Source organism: Tenebrio molitor, chromosome 1, assembly GCF_963966145.1.
Source record: "Tenebrio molitor chromosome 1, icTenMoli1.1, whole genome shotgun sequence".
Taxonomy (NCBI): Eukaryota; Metazoa; Arthropoda; class Insecta; order Coleoptera; family Tenebrionidae; genus Tenebrio; species Tenebrio molitor.
Window position 1 is genome coordinate 30,641,238 of NC_091046.1, and position 22,058 is coordinate 30,663,295.

Below are 22,058 nucleotides of genomic sequence, written 5' to 3' on the forward strand. Positions count from 1 at the left end.
TGGACCAATATCAGCGAGTATCCGCGGATATTACACATGTGCAATACTCAAAAATGAAAAATTAATAAATAATCCAAAAAAATTTCTTAGTAATGTTCATGATTCAGTTTTAAATAACTCCTCATCTTAATTTGAAATTTTCTTCGGGCAATAGTCTTCCGTATATCCCTCGTGCACGCCAAATACAATCTGAGTATTTTGCTCGTGCACTCGCGAAATATTTAGGTATTTATTATTATTTTCGTATCCCACCTCCACCCGGCGGCACGGCAATTTTGCCGGAGTACATACACTATTACGGATAATACTATCAAGTAATAGTGCAGTGCTTATCAACATAAATACCGGCGTCTCGCCTCCACATTTTGACTTTTTTGTGTTTTATTATTGAATAAGTCAACTAACAGACTACTGTCCAAATGAAAGTTGACTAAAGCAAGATAATACTGAATGAAGTGTTCATCAAGCAAGCCGATGCAATCGATCTAAATTGCACATTATAACAACCAATATACTCGGAAGTGGCATAGTATGAAGATCACAAATATCGTTAAAACAGTTAAAGATGGAACACATCCTAAACGAAGGAGAATTATTAAGAATATTTGTATTAGCTCTAGGAACATAGAAATATCAATGTGATCTTGATGAAATCTGAGGGACACTGATGAACAGACCATTCAAAAGAGTGGAGCAGTCTACTTTATTATGGAATAATTTAAAGAGAAAGGTCACCGTATCAAGTACCCGTCTAACTTTGAGGAGGGTAAAATTAAACCTGGAACACAAGAAATCATAATCAACACCAACGGGCGGATAACTTCCGTCTTTCTTAAAGGAGAGATACTTTAGAAATTTACGTTGTACAAATTCGATAGAGTTAGTATATGTCACATAATACGGAGACCATATTCCAAACCAGATCTTACAAGCGAGAAATACAACGTAGTTAAGTATTTGACGGAACGAAACTCATTGCAAGATCTAAATAGAAATCCGAGAAGTTTCAACGATGCAGCAACAACAGAGCTAATATGCACATCAAAAACCAGCCTGGAATCAAACCAAATACCGAGGTCCTTGGTGGAAGAACGACTAGACAAAGTATGGTTGTCTATCTTGTAATCAAATCGACAAATGTCATGCTTACGCGAATTCGAAACAGAAATGCACTTGTCCTTATTCAGAAGTAATTTGTTTCTGGAGCACCAATCGGACAGCAAGTCAACATTCGATTGTAGTTAATACAGTCATGCATGTTATGTATTCTCGAATTTAACTTTAAGTCATCAGCATATAAAAGAGAATCAACGGTGAAAATCTCATTAATGTCATTTATAAACAACAAGAAAAGCAATGGACCAAGATTCGATCCTTGTGGAATGCCAGAATTAACTGTAAAGCGAAACGAACTGAATCCCATATACTCAACATATACAGTGTGGAATAAAATGATTTACATCTAGTTACCTTTGGAATTTTTGCACATGTAAGTTTTCCTGTACCGCTCTACTTTTTTTTTCGAAGTGCCGAACTATTAGTTCTGTCAATAAATATCATCAATTGAATTGACAATTGTTACAATTTACTAAATTGAATTAACAAACGTTGGTGGCCACTTTCAACACTAGCTGTGATTTGCTTTTGTTAGCTCCTTTTTAATTTCATCTCAACTTTGCATTCATATCATCCCTTGGCAATAAATCACATTTGGAATTTGGATATATATTTTGAAGTTAGGCTTTCTTTTTTTTTTGTAGAGCGGCATTTCGTATTTTTACAAGGGTAATGCAAAGGTAACTAGATGTAAATCATTTTATTCCACACTGTAGAACCCTATCAGACATATATGATTTAAGTAGAGATAAAAGAGAAGGACTGAAACCGAAGGCACTCAATTTACTAAGAAGGATGTTGTGGTTAAGCTTGTCAAAAGCCTTCGAAAAGTCAGTGTATATCACGTTAACCTGAGTATTGTTATCAAGAGCATTGGCAATGTAGTCGGTAATGCATACTAGATTTGTAATCGTAGAACGCGAAGAGACAAAACCATGCTGACTTTCAGAAATATGACACTTAACATTTGAATAGATAAACCTATACAATACAGATTCAAACAACTTAGAAAAATTAGACAGAATTGTGACGAGGCGGTGATTATTAATCAGACTTCTATCTCCAGACTTAAATATTGGACAAACTCGTCCAACCTTCCACATAATTGGATATTCACCCGACTTTAGAATAAGGTTGAACGAGACACGCAGAGGAGGGAGAAGTAAGTACTTACAGTCTTTAATCAAAAAAGCAGGAATTCCATCATCACCCGAACATAGACCCGACTTAAGCAATCCAATGGATTCCAAAATATCAGCATCCGAAACAGTATACAAATGGAATGTAGCATTTCCAAGAACATCTATTAAATTCGCAGAAGAAAGAATGACCACCATTGCTCATACGGGAAGGAATCCTACTCCGACCCTTCCTGTTGTTAACAAATGACCAGAATTTCTTAGGATCATCGACCAAGTTTTCTTGTACTTTAGAAATATAATCACGGAAAGCCACATCAATTTCACGCTTCACGTCACGTCTTAAGTTCTTAAATTCTAAAAAATATGATGGAAGACCAGTGCGCTTATATTTTTTGAAAACATTGCTCTTCTTCCTGATTCAGAATCGCAGAATTAAACCATACAGGATAGTGCCGCGTCGTACATTTCTTGAGTGGCACATGAAGATCAAAAATTTCGTATAGTTTAGAATAGAAACGTTCATACATAACATTAACATCATCACAAGCTGATACGAAGCTCCAATCAACATGTCTCTGCCAACATCCATATAATTTGTTTCAAAATCAAAAATCCACCAACACTGCATTATACCTCGAAAATACAACCGACAACGTCGCCAACTTTTGTTTTTGGTGTGTTTTAAAGTGTCAGAAAAACGTGGGGTTATGAAATAAAACTGTTGTTTTGGTCATAGTTCATCGTGTTTTTTAAATTCTTCGAAGCACTTAATGAACGCTCGTTTTAATTTAGCGGTTAAAAGATTCCTTGTTTTTTGAGGCATTTTTATAATTTGATATTTGTGACACACTGAAGGTCAAATTTTGGCGGAAGGTTGGGCCAACCCAAAAAAATGAAACTTATTCTAGGGACTTCTTTTTTTCTGCCAACATAATTCAACAGGTGGTGGATTTTTGATTTTGAAACAGATTATAAGTTCTCTATACAAACCTACAAAGTCAGCCTTCCTAAAATTGTAAGCGGCAACATCGGGAATCTGACGTGCAGTAAACGACTTCGCAACCTCAATAGTACAGGAACAGAATAGGGCAGGATGATGTCTACTTTCAATCAACATCGGCAAGAAATCATGATGTACTTCACAGTTGAAATCAGCAATCAAGAGATCAAGTAGTCTACCTAAATCATTGCAAACGACATTATGTTGAGAAAGATTCAATATATTCAAAAAGTTTGTAACAGCTGAGCATCTGGAATCAGACACACAACCATCGACACATCCAAACCCAGGAGCATTGAAGTCACCAACAAGTAACACTTTTGAAGAAAGAGAACTAATCATCAACTCAAGACACTCCAACGCAGTTAAAAAATCCGAAATAGTCAAAAATGGAGGAAAGTATAAAACAAACACATAAATATGTGTCAAAGAGTTCAACATTACCTTACAGCAAACCACATCAAGAGAAGGCACAATCGTACGAATTGCGGATACATCAACCATTTCAACACTTTGGTATTTGGCGCGCACTTGGAATATAACATATAATTATTGATATGTATGATTGATTGATTATGCTGTTATAGTAGTTTAGTTGGTACATACTTTAATACTTACAAGATGGTGTAAATAATAAAATTTAACAAGAATTATCTCAAATTGAAGTATATTAGAAAAAACGAAATAATGTCACCTGTTACAAAATACAATTTAATAGATCACAATTTACTTACAAGTATAAACTATAAGTAAAAGTATTTACTTGTAGTAAAAGATCAAAGTAAAAGTAAATACTTAATTTCGTATGCATAAGTTTTTACTTCTACTTACCAGTACCTACTAGGGAAATCTGAAGTATATACTACCATTTTCCGAGTATGTACTTACAAAGGTGTAGTATTTACTACGGTCTTCTTCACTCAGTTGTTTATCAGAAATTTAACTTTAATGATTAGAACCCAACTGGAGCGATAAGGTCGTTTTTGATAATTTTGCTTGTATTAGTCGCTTCCAAAATACGAAGGAAAAATGTTGTCCGATTCAGCAGTAGAAACTAAATAATCTGTACTATCTCAAATGGGGTTTGTTTTTTTGCTAAAAGAAGAAAAAATACTTCTGAATAAGTCACAATTTCCAACAGTAAAAATGAAGCAGCAAAGTATTCGAATCAAATTTTGGTAAAGCAATTTCGCCCGACCAAATAAAGAAAAAAATTACCTGAACTGACCTGAAAACCGATTTGAAAGCAAGGGGAAATAAAAAGAAAATATTGTTGAAACCGTGAGAAGAAGAAATGTTGAAACTGCTGCAGACTGACGGTAAAAATTCAGAATTTCAAAAAATTCCTGGTAATCAAATTAATAAGTATGTATAATCGTCTGAAGTTTTCTGCAAAAATTCAATAAAAAATGTTCCTGGGATGTCAAATAACGGTAAATTAGGAAAATCATCATGATAATTATGAATCCCAAGAAGTTCTACACCAAGATCACGATTAAAATGATTCCCGCTCATTTTCAGGCGCACATATTTGCACAAACGCAGCCATAATGAAGACCGAAAGTTATTTTAAGGTTACCAGACTTGAGAAATTATAAGTATTTACTCCAAAGTATAAGTAGTTGCTATCTGTTATGCATATCAATGTAAGTATTTACTGGAAAATTCAGTAAATCCTGAAATCATTAGTAATAACTTTTATGTATAAGCATTTGCTTATTTTTATGCATATGAAACCTAGTATTTACTTCAAAAATTGCTAGTAAAAGCATTTACTAGTTGTTTTTTCACTCAGCTGGTTGTTTTTTCACTCTGCTCGGTGTTTTTTCACTATAAATTGATTGGTCCAAATTTGAAAAATGCTGCAATTCGATTGGTTAAAAATTTTCCAGTTGGATTGTCGCCAAAAATTTGTGGATAACATTTGCAAAGTTCCTTTCACTGCAAGAATTTGAGACTTATTTAATACCACTGGCCATTTTACCTTCCGATAAGCCGTTCATTTCGCAATCGATGAATGAATCGTCGGAATCCAATGAACACATTTTTATGTGTTGTTGTTTATGCCGTTTTTGTATTTCACGAATATAATCTATCTATTCGATTAAATTAATCTGACAATCTGATCTGTGAATCTGACTGTCGACTTTTTGTCATGTACTGACGAGTAAAGTTTTAAAATAAAAACAGCATTTGCTGGAAAATTTGGTAGCATTTGCTTAATACATAGTAAAAGTAAAATCTTATGCATGCGAAATTAAATAAATACCGGGTGATTTTAAATGACTGTGACTTTTTTTCTTAAGTTCGAGGAAAGACGTATCTTTCGATTAAAAAAAAGGACCTTGCCTTCATCTGTTGTGGTTTTAAAGATATGGATGTTTAAAAACCACCGTTTTTCGACCATTTCAAATCCGGTAAACTCCACCTTTAAGATTGTAGGTTGTAGGGATTAGGAAATGATTGTAAGCACGTAGTGAATATTTATTTAATGCAAAGTCCCAATCAAAATCTACCTTTATCAAAAGAGAAGGGCATTTGGAAAAGGAAAATAGGAGTATAAAATAAATTTTTAAACTGTCAGCTAGAATAGTGTCAAGAAAAATGACAATGAAGCTTGAACTACATCTAATTTTTAAAAACTGACAGAAATTTGATGTCTCACTTTTTATGCTCCCAACAGTACTTAATATCTCAATACTACTTATTTATGATTTATGATTAACAAATTAATTAACAATTAACAAAACAGTCATAAATCGCAACCAAAAATATTCTCAAATTTGATAAATTATTTTTGTCCATCTGTTTCTTAGGCAAATATTAATTTTGGAATATGAACTTTCAAAGAAAAATATTAGCCGCAATTTGTAATCATGTAGTTTGCATTTCTTTTAAACGTAGCGCTTTTTTCATGTAAAGTTTGAATTAACCAATCAAAAGCCAAATAGCGATAACAGTGCGCCCTGCGTCAGCGTTTGACACTTATTCTAAAATTCGCCATCGACCGTTTAGAAATTGGTTACGGGTGTTCTGTGTTGGTTACTACAGCGACTGCAGTAATTAAAACAGACGGAACATTTAATTACAGAAATTTAAAATGAAATATATTCTCATAACCGGTGGTGTAATTAGTGGTGTTGGGAAGGGTGTAATTTCAAGTTCAGTTGGTGCTATTTTAAAGTGTTGTGGCATTGAAGTGACTTCGATAAAAATCGATCCATACATTAACATTGATGCTGGCACATTTTCTCCGTACGAACACGGTAACGTTGACTTTTTTTAATACAAGACATTTAAGTCATTATTTGGCTTTTGCTTAACGTTTAATATTATGAAATAAACGAACTAGACCACATGGTTAGGTTTCATGGTCGCCAACATTATAAAAGCAAAGTAATGTTAATAATCTTATGAATTGAAACATGGTTGGAACGGTGTAACACGTGTTCAACAAAAATAACTACAGCGTGATCAACAATGACTGAGTCTGGCTAATGTTGCAGTTTGGGTCGGTGTAAGAATGAAGAAATAATGTGCACGCGCACGTGAAGGTTACATAAGTTGCAAAAGTGATTATTGTGTACTTTAACTACTTTAGTGGTAATCTCCTGCTTAAGTTAGTGTGACACGGTACTAAATTTCACAGAAAATTTAGTAGTACATGTTCGAGAAAATTTAGAACACCGTGTCATACACAAAATTACCAAATACATTTTTCCAGAAATATACCACTACGTGTTCTAAATCCAACTGTAAATGTACGAAAATTTGCCCAGAAACCACAAATTGAAACAGTTGTGCCAGAACGCATGCGCTACCTTTGAAACTTTGAATCCGTTCAATTCTATTGGGTCTTGGGTCTTTCGCATTGTGTAGCCATAACGATCAGTTGATCCCTGTACCAATTTGTGGCTTCTGCGCACATTTCTTAACATTTTTATTGAAAATTTTAATAATAATAATACATATACTCAATTTCATATAAATGTGCATCTAAGCAAGCCATGAAAATCTGATTTTCTGTTGGTATTAAAACCAAAGCTAGTGACTTTGACTTTCAAAGTTGCGTGCTCTGCGCAAACCCGATTTGACTAATTTTTCAGTTTTGTCCGTTTTAACATTGCTGATTTCAAAAACAATGTTACGTCTTTTTACTGATTAAATTAAAGTGATTCTTATTTGTTTCTGTGTTTGTATTTTTACCAAGTAAAGATTTATTGGACATGACCTTCATAAATGTGACTTTTGCAATGTAACTAAATTAAAGGTGCTTTTACACATGCACAGCTCACTTGATGAACATTTATATGAAATCAACTATATAGTATAATTCAGAATAAGTGGCATCGCGGTAGGCGTTGATTCTCTAAAGTGAGCTTTATGTTATGTCAAAAAATTTAGTAAACATGTGAAACCGTCATTACTTTATTCTGAGGTTATGCGTTACATAATTTTGACATTGTTTTCACCCACAGCAGAGATAACCCCCAGACAAATAATACACTTTTCATAAATGAAACAAGGAAATTCCAAATGCTATAACAAGAAAATAAACACAAAACGATTCCATTGATAATATCAAGGCCAAATTAAAAGCGAAGGTTACCAACAGCATCGAAACTAGGGTATTATTAGCAAGGATCTTGCTGCCAACGTAAATTTGAATTTCCAACGCCTACCGCGATGCCATTTATTCTGAATTATAATATATAATCTGTTTCAAAATCAAAAATCCACCAACACTGCCATTCTACCTCGAAAATACAACTGACAACGTCGGCAACTTTTGTTTTTAGTGTGTCTGCAAATGTCAGAAAAAAGTGGGGTTATGAAAGAAAACTGTCGTTTTGGTCGTAGTTCATCGTGTTTTTTTGTTTTCATTTTATTATTTCACTCAAAAGGTTCATACCTTTATCATTATGGTAGCTACCACCTTTTGTACATAATAATTATTTTGTATTACGTAAGTAAACTCAACAGTTCTCAGTCAAATTTTGGCGGGAGGTTGGGCAACCCGAAAAAATGAAACTTATTCTAGGGATTTCTTTTTTTCTGCCAACATAATTCAACAGGTGGTGGATTTTTGATTTTGAAACAGATTATTGTAATTTCAATTTGGTTGTAGGTCGTAAAATTTTATTGGATATTATGAGCGATTAACGGGCACAATGGTTGGGTTTGAAAAGGTTGGGTAGCGGCGCGTGCCGTTTGCCGTACAATGCAAATATACCAAATGTACAATACAACCCTGCTTAAAATATTACCTGCTAGTGGTAAACTAGGATTTATAAGCCCCCCAAGATCTTTAACTTAAAGTACCATAAAATTTTACGACCTACAACCAAATTGAAAACACAGTATATATAACCTTTATTAGCTAATCAGCTATATACAAACAAAATTTACCACAACCCCCACAAAAATAATAACATAACACATAAAATCATTTCAAAAATGTTTCCTCACAGACACGTAAAGTCCATTCAAAAATCAAAAAACCACCACCTGTTGCTTTAGGTTGGTAAAATTTAAAAAACCCTAAGTAGATATTTTTTGCGCATACTATGTTGGTAACTATAAATTATGACATTTACATATTTGATTCAAAATAAAATTCAATTGCTTTGAAATTCGTTCACATTGCTTTATTAGCAGCACGTTTCATTTATTTATTGATTCTTATTATTTTTACTTAAACATGCCCAGAAAAAAAAGACACTTAGTAAACATTTAACCTCAAAATTAGTCACCCGTCTGACCAAATTTCACAGTAGACAGCGTTTCCGATCGAGGAAAATGCGACGTTGGTGGTTTTTTGATTTTTGAATGGACTTTCATAACTGCTTAAATTTTAACATAATTGTACAATTTTTAATTTCTATGAGCAACTTATTGTACATTCTTAATCCTTCATAATATATACTCTTATATTTAATGTCATATCTAGTAAACTTTGTTAAAGTCCCTGCAATTTCTTAAATTATAATTTTGGCGTTCACTAATAAACTTAATTTTATTAGATAACACATTGGTAGTTGAAATTCAAAAAGGTATATTATTATACTCATGTCACATCGTGAGGAAGTTCCTTAACATTGACACAGAACATAATACACAACAAAGTCAAAATGCGGAGGCAAGACGCCGGTAATTATGTTGATAAGCACTGCACTATTACTTGATAGTAATATCCGTAATAGTGTATGTACTCCGGCAAAATTGCCGTGCCGCCGGGTGGAGGTGGGATAGTACTATACAAATACTGAGGTACAATCTTATTTTTTATTTAATAGTGAAAAGTGTATTGTATACATAATCGTTTGCCTTGCCGTCATTAAGTTAACACATTTAACATAAGTGCAATTGGGGTGTATCTATTACATCTAAGTATAGGGTCGTTTTCATGGTGGCTTTATAAGCGTGGTTCGCTTGGCTTGGAAGTCGCTCGACCAATGGGAGCACAGCTTTTAAAAAACGCAGCGGCGCGGCGTGGCTCGGACTTTGCTAGTAAGGTTCTCGATTATAAAAGGTAACGACAACGGTTGCGCCAATATTTTCATCTCACTTAATTTGGAGTCTATGCAAGTTAATCTGTTCGACACGATACAAACATCCCGTGACACGATACAAACATCCTGTAAAATTGTGTATAAAATTGTGTCACACTCACGGCATTTGTCGATATGTCCTCTCTTTTAATTTGGAGTCTCAAAAATGAACAATGAGTTGTCGCTACCTTATTTATCATCGAGAACCTTATTTGCTAGAATAGCTTGCTCAATAGCGCATGCGCGTTAGCGTGGCTGTCTTGAAGTAGCAAGCCACCATGAAAATGAAAGGCGACATTAAAAAGTACGTGAATCCATTGATACTGCGCATGCGTTACTTATGGCGGGCCTATGCTGGGCGACATTAAAAAGTACGCGAATCCATTGATACTGCGCATGCGTTACTTATGATAGGCAAATGCTGAGCTGTGAGCCGGAAATCAAGAATCTGACTTCGACTTTTTCTGTGTTACACTAACGGCTTGTCTGTCTTGAATCTTGATATTTTAGCTATTACTTTGCAAACACGCTGTGAAAATTGTGACATATACAGGGTGACTGACGAAAAACCTTTGATGCTGTATCTTGCTTATTTTTTATCCGATTTGAATAAATGACACGTCAAATGAAATAATTTTGAAAACACTTCAATACCAAACTAATAAAAAAAACAATCTTGCGTCCAGTTTTTGACAGATGAACATCAGCTTTTTTTTTCAAATAGCACTGTGCATTTTTTTCTATTCAGTATTATAGAGATTTGTCTTCTGAATATAAAAATGCAAAGAACTATACCCATTCATTAAACAAAAGTCGAGAAATTAAAGAGTAAATGTACAAAATTTAAAAATCAAGTGACCAAAATAAACAAGAGAGAAGTTTGTTCTAAATGCTCGAAATGACTAAGTAAGCTCTGAATATTCATTTGTCAAAACAGTTTGATAATAATAATAATAATGTTGCTGTGGAAGAAAATTTCCAAAGACGATTTAGTGTTAACGCATGGTGTGGCATTTTTGGCGATAGAATGGACTAGTTGGTCCCTTTTTTATTGATAGCAGTCTCGATCAAACAAAACATCATATTTATTTATTATCAAACGAAATAAGCAACTTTCTGGATGAGATATAGTCCAATTTTTACCCTTTTGAGGTGACGTCACGATTTCCTTCCTCGCTTTCTCTTTATTGAAACGACAGAAACAGAAAAAAACAAAAAAAAAGGCACGTGTATTTATTGATGGTCACTTTGAGGTTATTTTATGCTCCTGTCAATTTGACAATTTTTAATTTCTTTTACTTAATTCATTGATTACAAACATAACCTTTCGAAGCAATTGTCAACAAATTTGACACATTTATAGTTATTTATGATCAATTCAAATTTGTTTCTGATCCTAGCTCAAACATCGTAAAGTTACTAGATAATGACGTCATCGCAAAAGGGTAAAAAATGGACTATACCATTAGCAGCGTTGAATAGATTCGTGTTTTATCAGGACGGCGCCATACCACGTAATGCACGCATGAATTTTGTATTTTTAAATCATTTAAATCATTTTGGTGAACGATGAATGGGTGCTCATGGAGCTATTCGATGGCACGCTACATCCCCAGATTTGAATCCATTGGATTTCTTTATCTGCATTCGAAACTTTGGAGACAATGTTTATTTGACCTCACCATGTACCCAAAAAGAGTTAAGAAAATGGATAGTGCGAGTATGTCAGGAAAAACCCCGACATTTTTTACTGAATGCAAAGGTGGGTATTTCTAGAAGGTATTGACAGTGTCTGCAACAGCATTGAGGAAATTTTGAGCAACTAGAATAGATTTTGTATTGTTTACAAATTTGACTACTTGATTTTTGATTTTCAATTTTTTTCAATTAAAATACATTTTTTGTTTTTTCTTTTAATGCACGAATATTCAGAAGAAGATTCTTTATAAGAACGAATAAAAAAATATATAGAGTGTAATTTGAAAAAAAAAAGTTGGCTATCGTCTGTCAAAAAATAGATGTCGAAAAAAATATCGAATAGGATAATAATGAAGTGCTTTTCGAACTAATTCATTTGATGTGTCATTTATTCAAATCGGATGAAGAATAAGTAAGATACAGCGTCAAAGGTTTTTCGTCAGTCACCCTGTATGTGTTGCCTTTAAATCTGTTCGTATGAACAAAAATTAGTTTACTTGAATTTATAAATTAACATTTTATTTCCATTTAATTAATAATCTGGTCAATTTCTAACTACATAGTTGTGTTAAATTAATTACATAGTTTATTAGGTAATTTAATTAAAAGATATTTAATTCAAAACGACATCCTTTTTTTTCAAACAATTAATTTATGGGTATTTTTAAAGTGAATGACAATGACAATTATTAAAAATCACTCTGAAGTTTTTATTCTGACATCAAAAAAGCAAGGAAATTGCATTATCGAGTCAAAAGTTGGGTTATATTCAATAAAGGCCAGTTCACACATATTTGTCAGTTAAATGTCAGTTATGGCCAAGATTCCGTGTCCGGAATAGTACTTAGATTTATTTATATTAATACTAAGGCTATTATTACATAAATAAAAGTGAATACATATTTCTTAAAACATCATTGATTTGGTTAATAATGGTATACTGGGTGCCCCAAAATTCGCGGAACAACTCAATGAGGCAATGTCAACTCATGTTAGAAAATGATGAGAAAAATAATAAAAAAATTCTATACCTCTTAGATTTGAAGATATGGGGACTCAAAAGGTGCAGCTTTGATCTCATTTATTTTAAATATTAAAAAAGATTTTGACTATTTGTCTTTTACTAGCCAGTGGCCTAATAATTCTGAACGATTGTGATCAGGTTTGCAATTATTTTCTTCATTATTTCCAGCATTTCCGAGTAGTAATTTTATGTTCGTTTTATCTCAAATAGTGTACGGCAACATGGTTTTGATTTTTCCCTCTCATTTCCATGGATACAAAAAAATTAAATATTTTGCAGACTATTGGGATGCATAGAATGTTTTTAAATGTTGCCACATTTATTGTAACGAATAGGTCCACATCTTCTACAAAAAAGACGATTGATTTTTTTAAACATTTTTACCTTTTTTACCATTTTTATCTTAATGACTACTTAACAACATACTACTACGTTGTTCCGCGAATTTTGGGGCACCCAGTAGACATCTTTTCCTGACTTACACAACATTGTGTCATCCGCAAATAGACTAATATTACAGTGGTTAACATACTTAATAATATCATTAACGTAAAGATTAAATAACAGTGGTCCTAAAACCGTCCCCTGTGGGACACCACTGACAACATCCTCATACTTAACTTTTTGCCTTCTATTTGTTAAATATGAACTGAACCAATTTAACACTGTTTCACCTATTGTGGGGTAGAGTTGACATTTGAATGACATTTCATAAACGTGCGTTTTATTTTTTTTTTTTATATCATTGCACATTGATTTGACAATTTTCAAAATTGCGCGACTAAGCTAATTTAATCATAGCCTTCAGGAGATCTCGCTATTTTTTAAATGAGTCAGGTGCTGGTTGAGCCGACAGGGACGCTATTCTGGCGGCCGCTCGACGTTCTATTATTCCGGCGCGCTAGAAAATATTTTTTTCACAACTTTTTCGACAGTTTAGAATATTGAATTGTAATCTATCCAATAGTTTAAAAAATCTTCCAACTTTGTTCCAAAAATGGTTTGAATATTTTCATCAGAACAAAAATTAACAGGGGGTATAAGTTTTTCCATGCAATTCCCTATGACAACAGTTAAAAAAAATGCACTGTATAATAACTTTCCGACCCTAACGAAATTTAAATACAGCCAGTAATACGTTTTTCATTCATAACTTGATCCAAAAACATTAATTATTTTAATCTTTTGGATGGTTTGGACATCCCTCACAAAAGTCTCAATTATAAAAATTTAAAAATGACAGTAATCGACAATATTTCTTTTTATTTAAGAAACTGACTCATCATATATCAATATCATATCGATTCTCTCGTCATTGGAGTACATTTTAATTAACAAAAAGGAGTGTCCAGATGTCATAGTAAATAAAGGTATCAAGTTATCACTGAATAACGTATTACTGACTGTATTTTACTTTCGTTAGGGTCAGAAAGTTATGCGAATCAGTCTCTATAGTCGTTTTCAATGACATCCGTGCTGTCGGCGTCATTTTTTATATGTTGTAGCAGATTGTACACATACAGTGCATTCACTTCTGTTTTAGACCAGAGTAGGCTATGGAAATTTGGCGAGTTGTATGGTAGGACTGTGGCTGAATGACAATATACATCATGTATAATATTTGAGGTTACACTTTCTTGTCAAAATTCATGACCATGCAGCCAAGCACTATCATTTTCCAATTAACTACATAGTTTCGAGGACTCAATAATGTGTGTATTTAATGATAAATGTAAATATTGCACAAATTTCAAACTAATTTACCTTAATACTTAATAATAATGTCAAATTTGATACTGGCAGTTCGAACAATTTTGATTTTGTTATTTTGACATAGCCCCGATACCAACATTTAAAAAAATTAAAATAGCCTACTCTGGTCTAAAACAAAAATGAATGTATTATAAATTCATAACCAGTATTCAGAGTTGAACAAATCCTAGTTAAAAAATGTCAAACAAGAAATTGAATTTTTTAAATATTCATTTTATGTATCCATGAATTCATCTTTCCATTGAACACTGCTGTAAACTTTATTGAAACTTATTCCTTTTTTCAGGTGAAGTATATGTTTTGGACGATGGAGGTGAAGTAGACTTAGATTTAGGAAATTATGAAAGATTCTTAAATATCACGTTGCACCGTGATAATAATATAACAACAGGAAAAATTTATCAAGCTGTAATAGAGAAAGAGAGGCATGGAGATTACTTAGGAAAAACAGTTCAAGGTAAAATTTATTCTAAAATGAGACATTATTATAAATGTTGAAATATGTTAGTGGTCCCACACATAACAGACGCCATACAGGAGTGGGTAGTACGGGTGGCGAAAATTCCTGTTTCTGATTCAGGAAAAATTCCTGAAGTCTGCATAATTGAATTAGGAGGAACAATTGGTGATATTGAAAGTATGGCTTTTGTTGAAGCATTCAGACAGTTCCAATTTAGAGTCAAACGTGAAAATTTTTGTGTTGCTCATGTTTCGTTAGTGCCACAGGTAACTTATTATAAGGGGCTGAAGTACCATTAAATTAACTACCGCTATTTTTATTTCAGCCACGTACTACAGGAGAGCATAAAACAAAACCAACCCAATCTTCTGTTAGAGAACTTAGGGGCCTAGGTTTATCACCTGATATTATCGTTTGTCGTTCAGAAAAACCAATTGGTCCGAATGTTAAAGATAAAATATCAAACTTTTGTCATGTAGCACCTGAACAAATAATTAGTATTCCGGATCTACGTTCCATTTATGAAGTTCCTGTATTTATGGAGTCACATGGTATAGCTGAATACCTATGTAGTCGTTTAGATTTAGGTGCGAAGGTTCTACCTCCGATGAGAAAATACATGAGACAGTGGATTGAACTAACAGAACGAATTGAACATTTGAAATATGAAGTTACCGTTGCTTTAGTCGGAAAATATACCAGACTAGAAGACTCATACACATCTATTACTAAAGCTTTACAGCATGCCTCCAACAAAATAGGATATAAAGTTATTATTAAATTCATTGAAGCGTCTAATTTGGAAAAAGCAATGTTGACAGAAGACCCTGCAGCTTACCACGATGCGTGGCATCAGCTATGTAAATGCGAGTAAGTTTCACTATTCTGCTTAAAATGTCGTCATCCGATTTTATCTATACAGCATTTACGATTGTTTCAAATTCGGACTATCTATGAAAATTTGACATTTTAGTTGGCACTATTGTGATTTGTCATAATAAATCTATTTTAGGTTATAATAATTGAACCGAACACTGTTGCCGGTTTGCTACTTTTTTTAAATAAGTGAGCGCATTAGGAACAATAATATAAAACTTTTAATTGAAATGAAACATACATATTTGTCGCGCAGTTCTCGTTTAAGAACATTCCTAATACAGGGTTATTATAAATGATTATAGTCGAAGCAGGCCATGCCCATGTTATGAAATTTTTGCCGCTTTCATGTGAACTGTCAATTTTTGTCGCTGTGACTCATTTTTTAGGTGAAAAGTGGGGTAATGAGAATTTTGTTAATTTTTTTAAATTAACGATTGAATCCAAAAATATTGAGTTGTTTGGCAACCAATTCTAAAAATATTGAGTTGTTTTGCACCCAATTTAACTCCCGTGTGTGAACGGTGTGTACTCACTTATTCACATCATTTTGATGTTGCTTATATGGAGCGGCAACCATAAATTTTACATTCAGTTTTTACGCCTACTTGGACTACAATCATTTATAATAACCCGATACATATTAAAATGGGTAAATTATTATTATACAGGTGTCTCAAAATTCGCGAATTCCGAATTCAGAGCGTGGTAGGGAAGGACGCAGTGGAGCTCGAAAAATACTAAAAAAAAAAAAATCCGTGTTCCTGAAGAAGATATAAGCACTTTAATTTTGTTCAATACATAGCAGCCTTCATATCCACAGTGACAAAATACTATTCTAGCTACGTTGCCGTTCCATTTTTAAGAAAAATTAGACAAATTCAAGATTTTTTTTCCAAAGTAAAGCTATTCTTCAAAATAGTAGTTTATTTGACGAGTTCGTGTGTAAATTGGGACTTTTTTGGCACGCGTGGGCCATTTTAAAACGCGAGTGAAACGAGCGTTTTAAAGGCCCACGAGTGCCAAAAAACGCCCAATTTACACACGAACGAGTTGAATACGTTTTTTTGTTCGACGAGCCCCTTAGGGCTCCAAATCGCTTAAAACCTTTAAAATTAGCTTGACGTTTCGTTTTGACCAGTTGTGACATTTCTCAAAATCCGTTCACATAGGAGAAAATTCTCAAATTCTGACAGTGTCGAACAAAAAAATTGTTTTACATTATTATTTTCCACAATCATCTACACCATAAATAACAATAAACACTGAACTTTTCAGCCTGTATTTGAAGAAAACGCACATCAAAGAGTGCACGTTCAGACCAATGTACCTTTGTGCGGGGAGTTCCGATTTTTTTTATCCCCTTATTTGGGCTACTGAAGTGATACCCTACAACGCTCCGAATTTGAAATTCGCGTATTTTGAGACATCCTGTCGTATTGCCGTTATAACTTTTTATAAGCTCGGCCCACATAAATTGACCAATGAGAATCAAAGCCAGATTCAACCTGTATAATTTGTAATCACATTTGCCACGTAAAAAACTTAAGGTTAGAATTTTGCTGTCAAGTCCACAATTATTGTTTTAGGTTTTAAAAAATAAAATGTCATTAAGACAGTTCGAATTTTCTGTGGAAATCAGATCGTCTTAACCCATTTGATTGGTAACTAAGAAAATGTAATGGGCGGGGCAGATAAAATGTTACGTTGTCCTTAGTAGATATAACTAAATTAATGACGGAATTGACAACAAGACGAATATTTAAAAACGAAAGTTCATATGACAGGACCTGACGCCAATCTAACAAAAAAATATCTTGGCCTGCTGCGTGTTTAAAACAATCCTGAACGGGTTTAGGTCACAAATCTGACACATGCGCAAATGACACTCAGAAACTCAGTGAATCTAAAACTGGATTCAATAGCTGCTTTTCATTCGGTCAAAAGAACCGTTCGGAGCTGCTCCTGAGCTTGAAACCCCACGTTCCATTTGCTAGAAACGGTGGGCATCACGCTCATTGGTTTTACCGTTCCCTTTCCCCTCAAGGACCACCTTTCGTGCAGAGGCGTGTGGCCCAAACGTGCATTTTAACCTAGGATTTTAACCACGGGCATTTCAACTCAAAGTTCGCACATTTTAACCGTTCCTTTCATAACTGCTCTCGAGCAGCTCCGAGAAGTACGAGGCTTCAAGCACTAGGGGCGTAAGGATATTGAATGGAAAGCAGCTATTTATTATATACGGGTCCAGCATGAAGCATTGTCTGTTTTTAGGTACTTTAAATATTTAAAACAAATTGTACAATTACCAGAAATGGCAGAGGCAGAGGATGTACAGTTGCGGACACGGACTTAGATGTCAAATTTATGTCAATTAAAAAAATGTCAATGTAAGCCACGCTTTATTATCATTATGATTGACGTTTGAAACTATTTGACATTTGAAAGTTTATTTTTGTCATGTCAGTGTGATAAAAATTACAAAAATCTAAAGTGAGGTTAGTTGCACCTAAAGGCAGTTATACATTTTTATGTCAATCGAATGACAAATCGTCCAAGATTCCGTGTCCATGTTTAATCTACGTTTTACACGAGTGGTGCGTTCACAATCGACTCTTCAACGCCTACTACGAGGTGAAATTTAAAAAAACACCCGATTGTTTTTATGCTTACGCCCATTGTGAAACCCAAGATGTGAAACCGTACTGAGTATTAACATTTTTTTAATGTTATATCTAATGTTTCAAGAACCTGTAACATTTCAAATTTATCTAGTGTTTAAGAATACGTGGGAGGATTGGGGCAATTATTTTGCTTGCCAAGAAAAATTGTGGAATTCCCTATTCATTTTTGCCTAGTTTATAACCTTAAACTGAAAAGAACCTAACCTAACACAAAAAGTGTCAGTTTCCTTTAGGGAATTTAGCACGCCTCCTAGATATATAAGAGATTCGTCCCTTATCCCGTCTGTCACATTCGTAGTTCTAAGTTCTATAATCTGTTTCAAAATCAAAAATCCACCAACAGTGCATTCTACATCGAAAATACAACCGACAACGTCGCGGACTTTTGTTTTTAGTGTGTCTGCAAGTGTCAGAAAAAAGTGGGGTTATGAAGGAAAACTGTTGGACAGTCGTTTTGGTCGTAGTTCATCGTGTTTTTTATTCTCATTTTATTATTTCACTCAAAAAGTATGATACGGTAGCTAAAACCTTTTTGTACATAATAATTATTTTGTGTTTCGTAAATAAACTCAAGAGTTTAATGTCAAATTTTGGCGGGATGTTGAGGCAACCCAAAAAAATTAAACTTTTTCTAGGGATTTCTTTTTTTCTGCCAACATAATTCAACAGGTGGTGGATTTTTGATTTTGAAACATTATAAGCATTATTTTTGTTTTATAGGGTGCGCCACAATACGGGGCTTATGTGTTTTACTGATTGCGCACCTTGCAGGAAGTTATTATTTTATAGACATGTTTTCAACATGGTATTAAACACTATTGTTTTCAACATGGTATTAACACTATTAACGCACATCTGACAGGCCGGATAAGAGACGAGTTTCTTATATATCTAGGAGGCCGTGGAATTTAGATACCACCGAAGTACGGGGTGATCAAGAAGGACTGTTTAAGTTGGTAATGCTGAATTTTATTTTTAAATTGTACAACTGGAGTAACTTCCGGTTGTTGATGGCTTCACACTGACAGCCGTATCAGTGACAAGTCAAATTTGACATTTCAAATTAAATTAAACATGCTGGTGAATCGTCCGAGAGAAGAGTTAATTTATGTTTATAGCAAAATGGGAAGCACTTCGAGAATTTCCTTTGGTTAATTTTTAGATTATTATTCCGAATTCCAACTTTGATTTCTTTTAGCCGTTAATTTTTACTCTCATAACCCACCATTTTGTTGTTGTTAATGCTACGTCAGATATCTGTCATTAAACCCACAAAACATATCCGGTTGCAGTGTTGTAAATAGCCGAATAAACAAATGTTCTTAATTGTATTGCCAACTTAAACAGTCCTTCTTGATCACCCGGTATAATACTGCCAACAAAATCACTAGATGGTCATAGCCAAGTGCCAACTCGGTCACAAAAAGATCGTGATCGGCTAATATTTACGATATAACAATATCTTGCATGTATCGCAGGACTTTTTATCAAATTCCTAGTGTTCATGTTAAAAATGATTTTGGAACAATGAAGTTTTGTACGATTTTCTATACCGCCTTTTTATGTATTGCATTAAATTAAATACAGTGTCCAGAGTTGTCCGTGATTTGTATTAATTTTTTTCTATCGATTACAGTTGTGTCGTAGTTCCGGGTGGTTTTGGAAAACGTGGCGTCGAGGGTAAAATTGAAGCGTGTAAATGGTGCCGTGTGAACATGAAACCATTTTTGGGCATCTGTTTGGGCTTCCAGACTGCTGTGATAGAATTTGCTCGTAACGTGCTCAATTTAAAAGATGCCAATTCTGCAGAATGCAGTGACACGGTAGAACATGCTGTGATTATTGACATGCCAGAACATAATACCGGAGACATGGGAGGAACGATGAGGCTCGGTAAACGAACTACTGTTTTTAAGCCTAATATTCAAAGCAAAATCAGTAAGTTAATAAAATAGTAGGCAGTCACAGTATTTAAATATTTATTCAACAGAGCGCCTCTATGGAAATGTGGAACAAATTGAGGAACGCCATAGGCATAGATACGAAGTCAATCCTAAATATATTGAAGAAATTGAGAAACAGGGATTAAAATTTGTTGGAGTAGACATAGATGCAGAAAGAATGGAGATTCTAGAACTTCCCTCTCATCCATATTACGTAGCTGTTCAATTTCATCCAGAATATTTGTCAAGACCAATGGATCCTTCACCTCCATTCATGGGTTTAATCCTAGCGGCGAAGGATCGACTAAATTCTTATTTTGCTAGAGGTTGTAAACTATCGCCCAGAGAACCACAGTCAGATTACTATGATTCTGGTAAAGAAGAAAATTAATCGATGTACTTGTTTTACATATGTTACATTCCAGATGATGAATTAGATCATTTGACGCTGAAACAAGCCACTATTTATTCCACAGATGAAACTGATGGAAGTAGTACTTAATTTTTCATTGAACATTCCTAATTTCTGTTTTAATAAGTATAAACTTGTTCTCAAAGATATATAAAAGAGAAAACACAATGTAAAACTTTTTGATTTTAAGTGAAGAAATTGTATTCAGCAAGTAATTAATTTGTTATAAACAAATATGTACAAACATTGTTCCTTAAAACACACATTTTGAAACGTGGTTGTGTGGGTTTAAAGTTGAGAACTGAATGACATATATACACTTGAATTTAGCAATGAGTACTTATTTTTGCAGAAACATGTTTTTTTCATTCTAGGCATTACAAGCAAAGCTTGTTTGCACTTTTTCATAGTTGTATGAACTTAACGAAGTAGTCTTCAGCGGAACAATATTATAGTTCGGTACTGCAGACTTTTGTCAAGAAAGAAATTTGGCATTTGATAAATGTAAAATGAATTACTATTTAATAACTATTTTTCATTTAAAGTCAAAAAGTTTTTGCAAATTTCAAATTTTATTTTGGCATTGTTTTATTTTCTAGTAATAATTTTTGTTATTTTATTTTTAATATTAAATATATTTAGGCTTTAATTTTAATGCTGGCTTTTGTTTATAGATTTTACGATCAAAACGTTTCATATTGTTGGTAGCGCTCAACAAAAAAGTTCAATCAACCGTTGTTACAGGGTGTGGTGCTAAATTTTACGTGCAATGTAACCACTAATAGAACTCGTCAAAATAAGCAGTCCTCATTTTTTCCGTACACATTTGCGAAGCTTGACGTTAAAGGTTCGATCGTCTTTGAATTTTTCTTTTTTTTTGACAAAATCGAGTACCGTTCAGTGATCATGATCAAGTAGCTATTTTTAAGGATCATCAGACAAAGAAAATTTTATTGACATGTTGGAAACATTAGAAAATCAATGTCCTTCCTGTTTGACCATAAAAATTGGTTACGGGGTTTAAAAGGCGCAAAAAAATTAAAGACGAGTAGAAAGCCGAAAGGCCGATTTGTACGTCAACAAGAGAAAAGATCGATGTTTTAATTTCATATCAGTAATAGTGAAATCCAGTTCAATGAGAAAATTATCAGCAAAATGCATATCCAAATGCATGAATGCCAATGAACAGCGAATGAGGGTCGATGACAACATACATAAAGATATGCTATTACAGTGAATGAATCTTGGGTTCATCATTATGATCCAGAGACCAAAAAAATGTCAAAAGAGTACAAACATGATGGTTCTCGACCCAAAATATTTCACGCACAGGTCTGCCGGAAAAGTCCTCGCCTCAATATTGTGGTATAAAGTGGGAT

At 33.7% G+C, this 22,058-nt stretch overlaps 1 protein-coding gene across 1 annotated transcript; it reads left to right on the forward strand.

Moving 5' to 3' along the window:
* Nucleotides 1–6,296: 6,296 nt before the first annotated feature.
* Nucleotides 6,297–21,334, forward strand: Ctps (CTP synthase). The gene is made up of 7 exons (XM_069036704.1): nucleotides 6,297–6,524; nucleotides 14,591–14,761; nucleotides 14,813–15,030; nucleotides 15,090–15,634; nucleotides 19,961–20,262; nucleotides 20,315–20,641; nucleotides 20,693–21,334. Exons 1-7 carry the CDS (start codon nucleotides 6,359–6,361, stop codon nucleotides 20,767–20,769), a joined length of 1,806 nt encoding a protein of 601 aa, XP_068892805.1. The 5' UTR covers nucleotides 6,297–6,358; the 3' UTR covers nucleotides 20,770–21,334.
* Nucleotides 21,335–22,058: the final 724 nt, after the last annotated feature.

What these genes read in the sequence shown, in the direction of transcription:
- Ctps (XM_069036704.1), top strand. Translation starts at nt 6,359, where the DNA reads ATGAAATATATTCTCATAACCGGTGGTGTAATTAGTGGTGTTGGGAAG. An exon ending in ATTTTCTCCGTACGAACACG is followed by an intron (nt 6,525 to 14,590) that starts GTAACGTTGACT and finishes TCCTTTTTTCAG; the next exon opens with GTGAAGTATATGTTTTGGAC. An exon ending in ATGTTTCGTTAGTGCCACAG is followed by an intron (nt 15,031 to 15,089) that starts GTAACTTATTAT and finishes TTTTTATTTCAG; the next exon opens with CCACGTACTACAGGAGAGCA.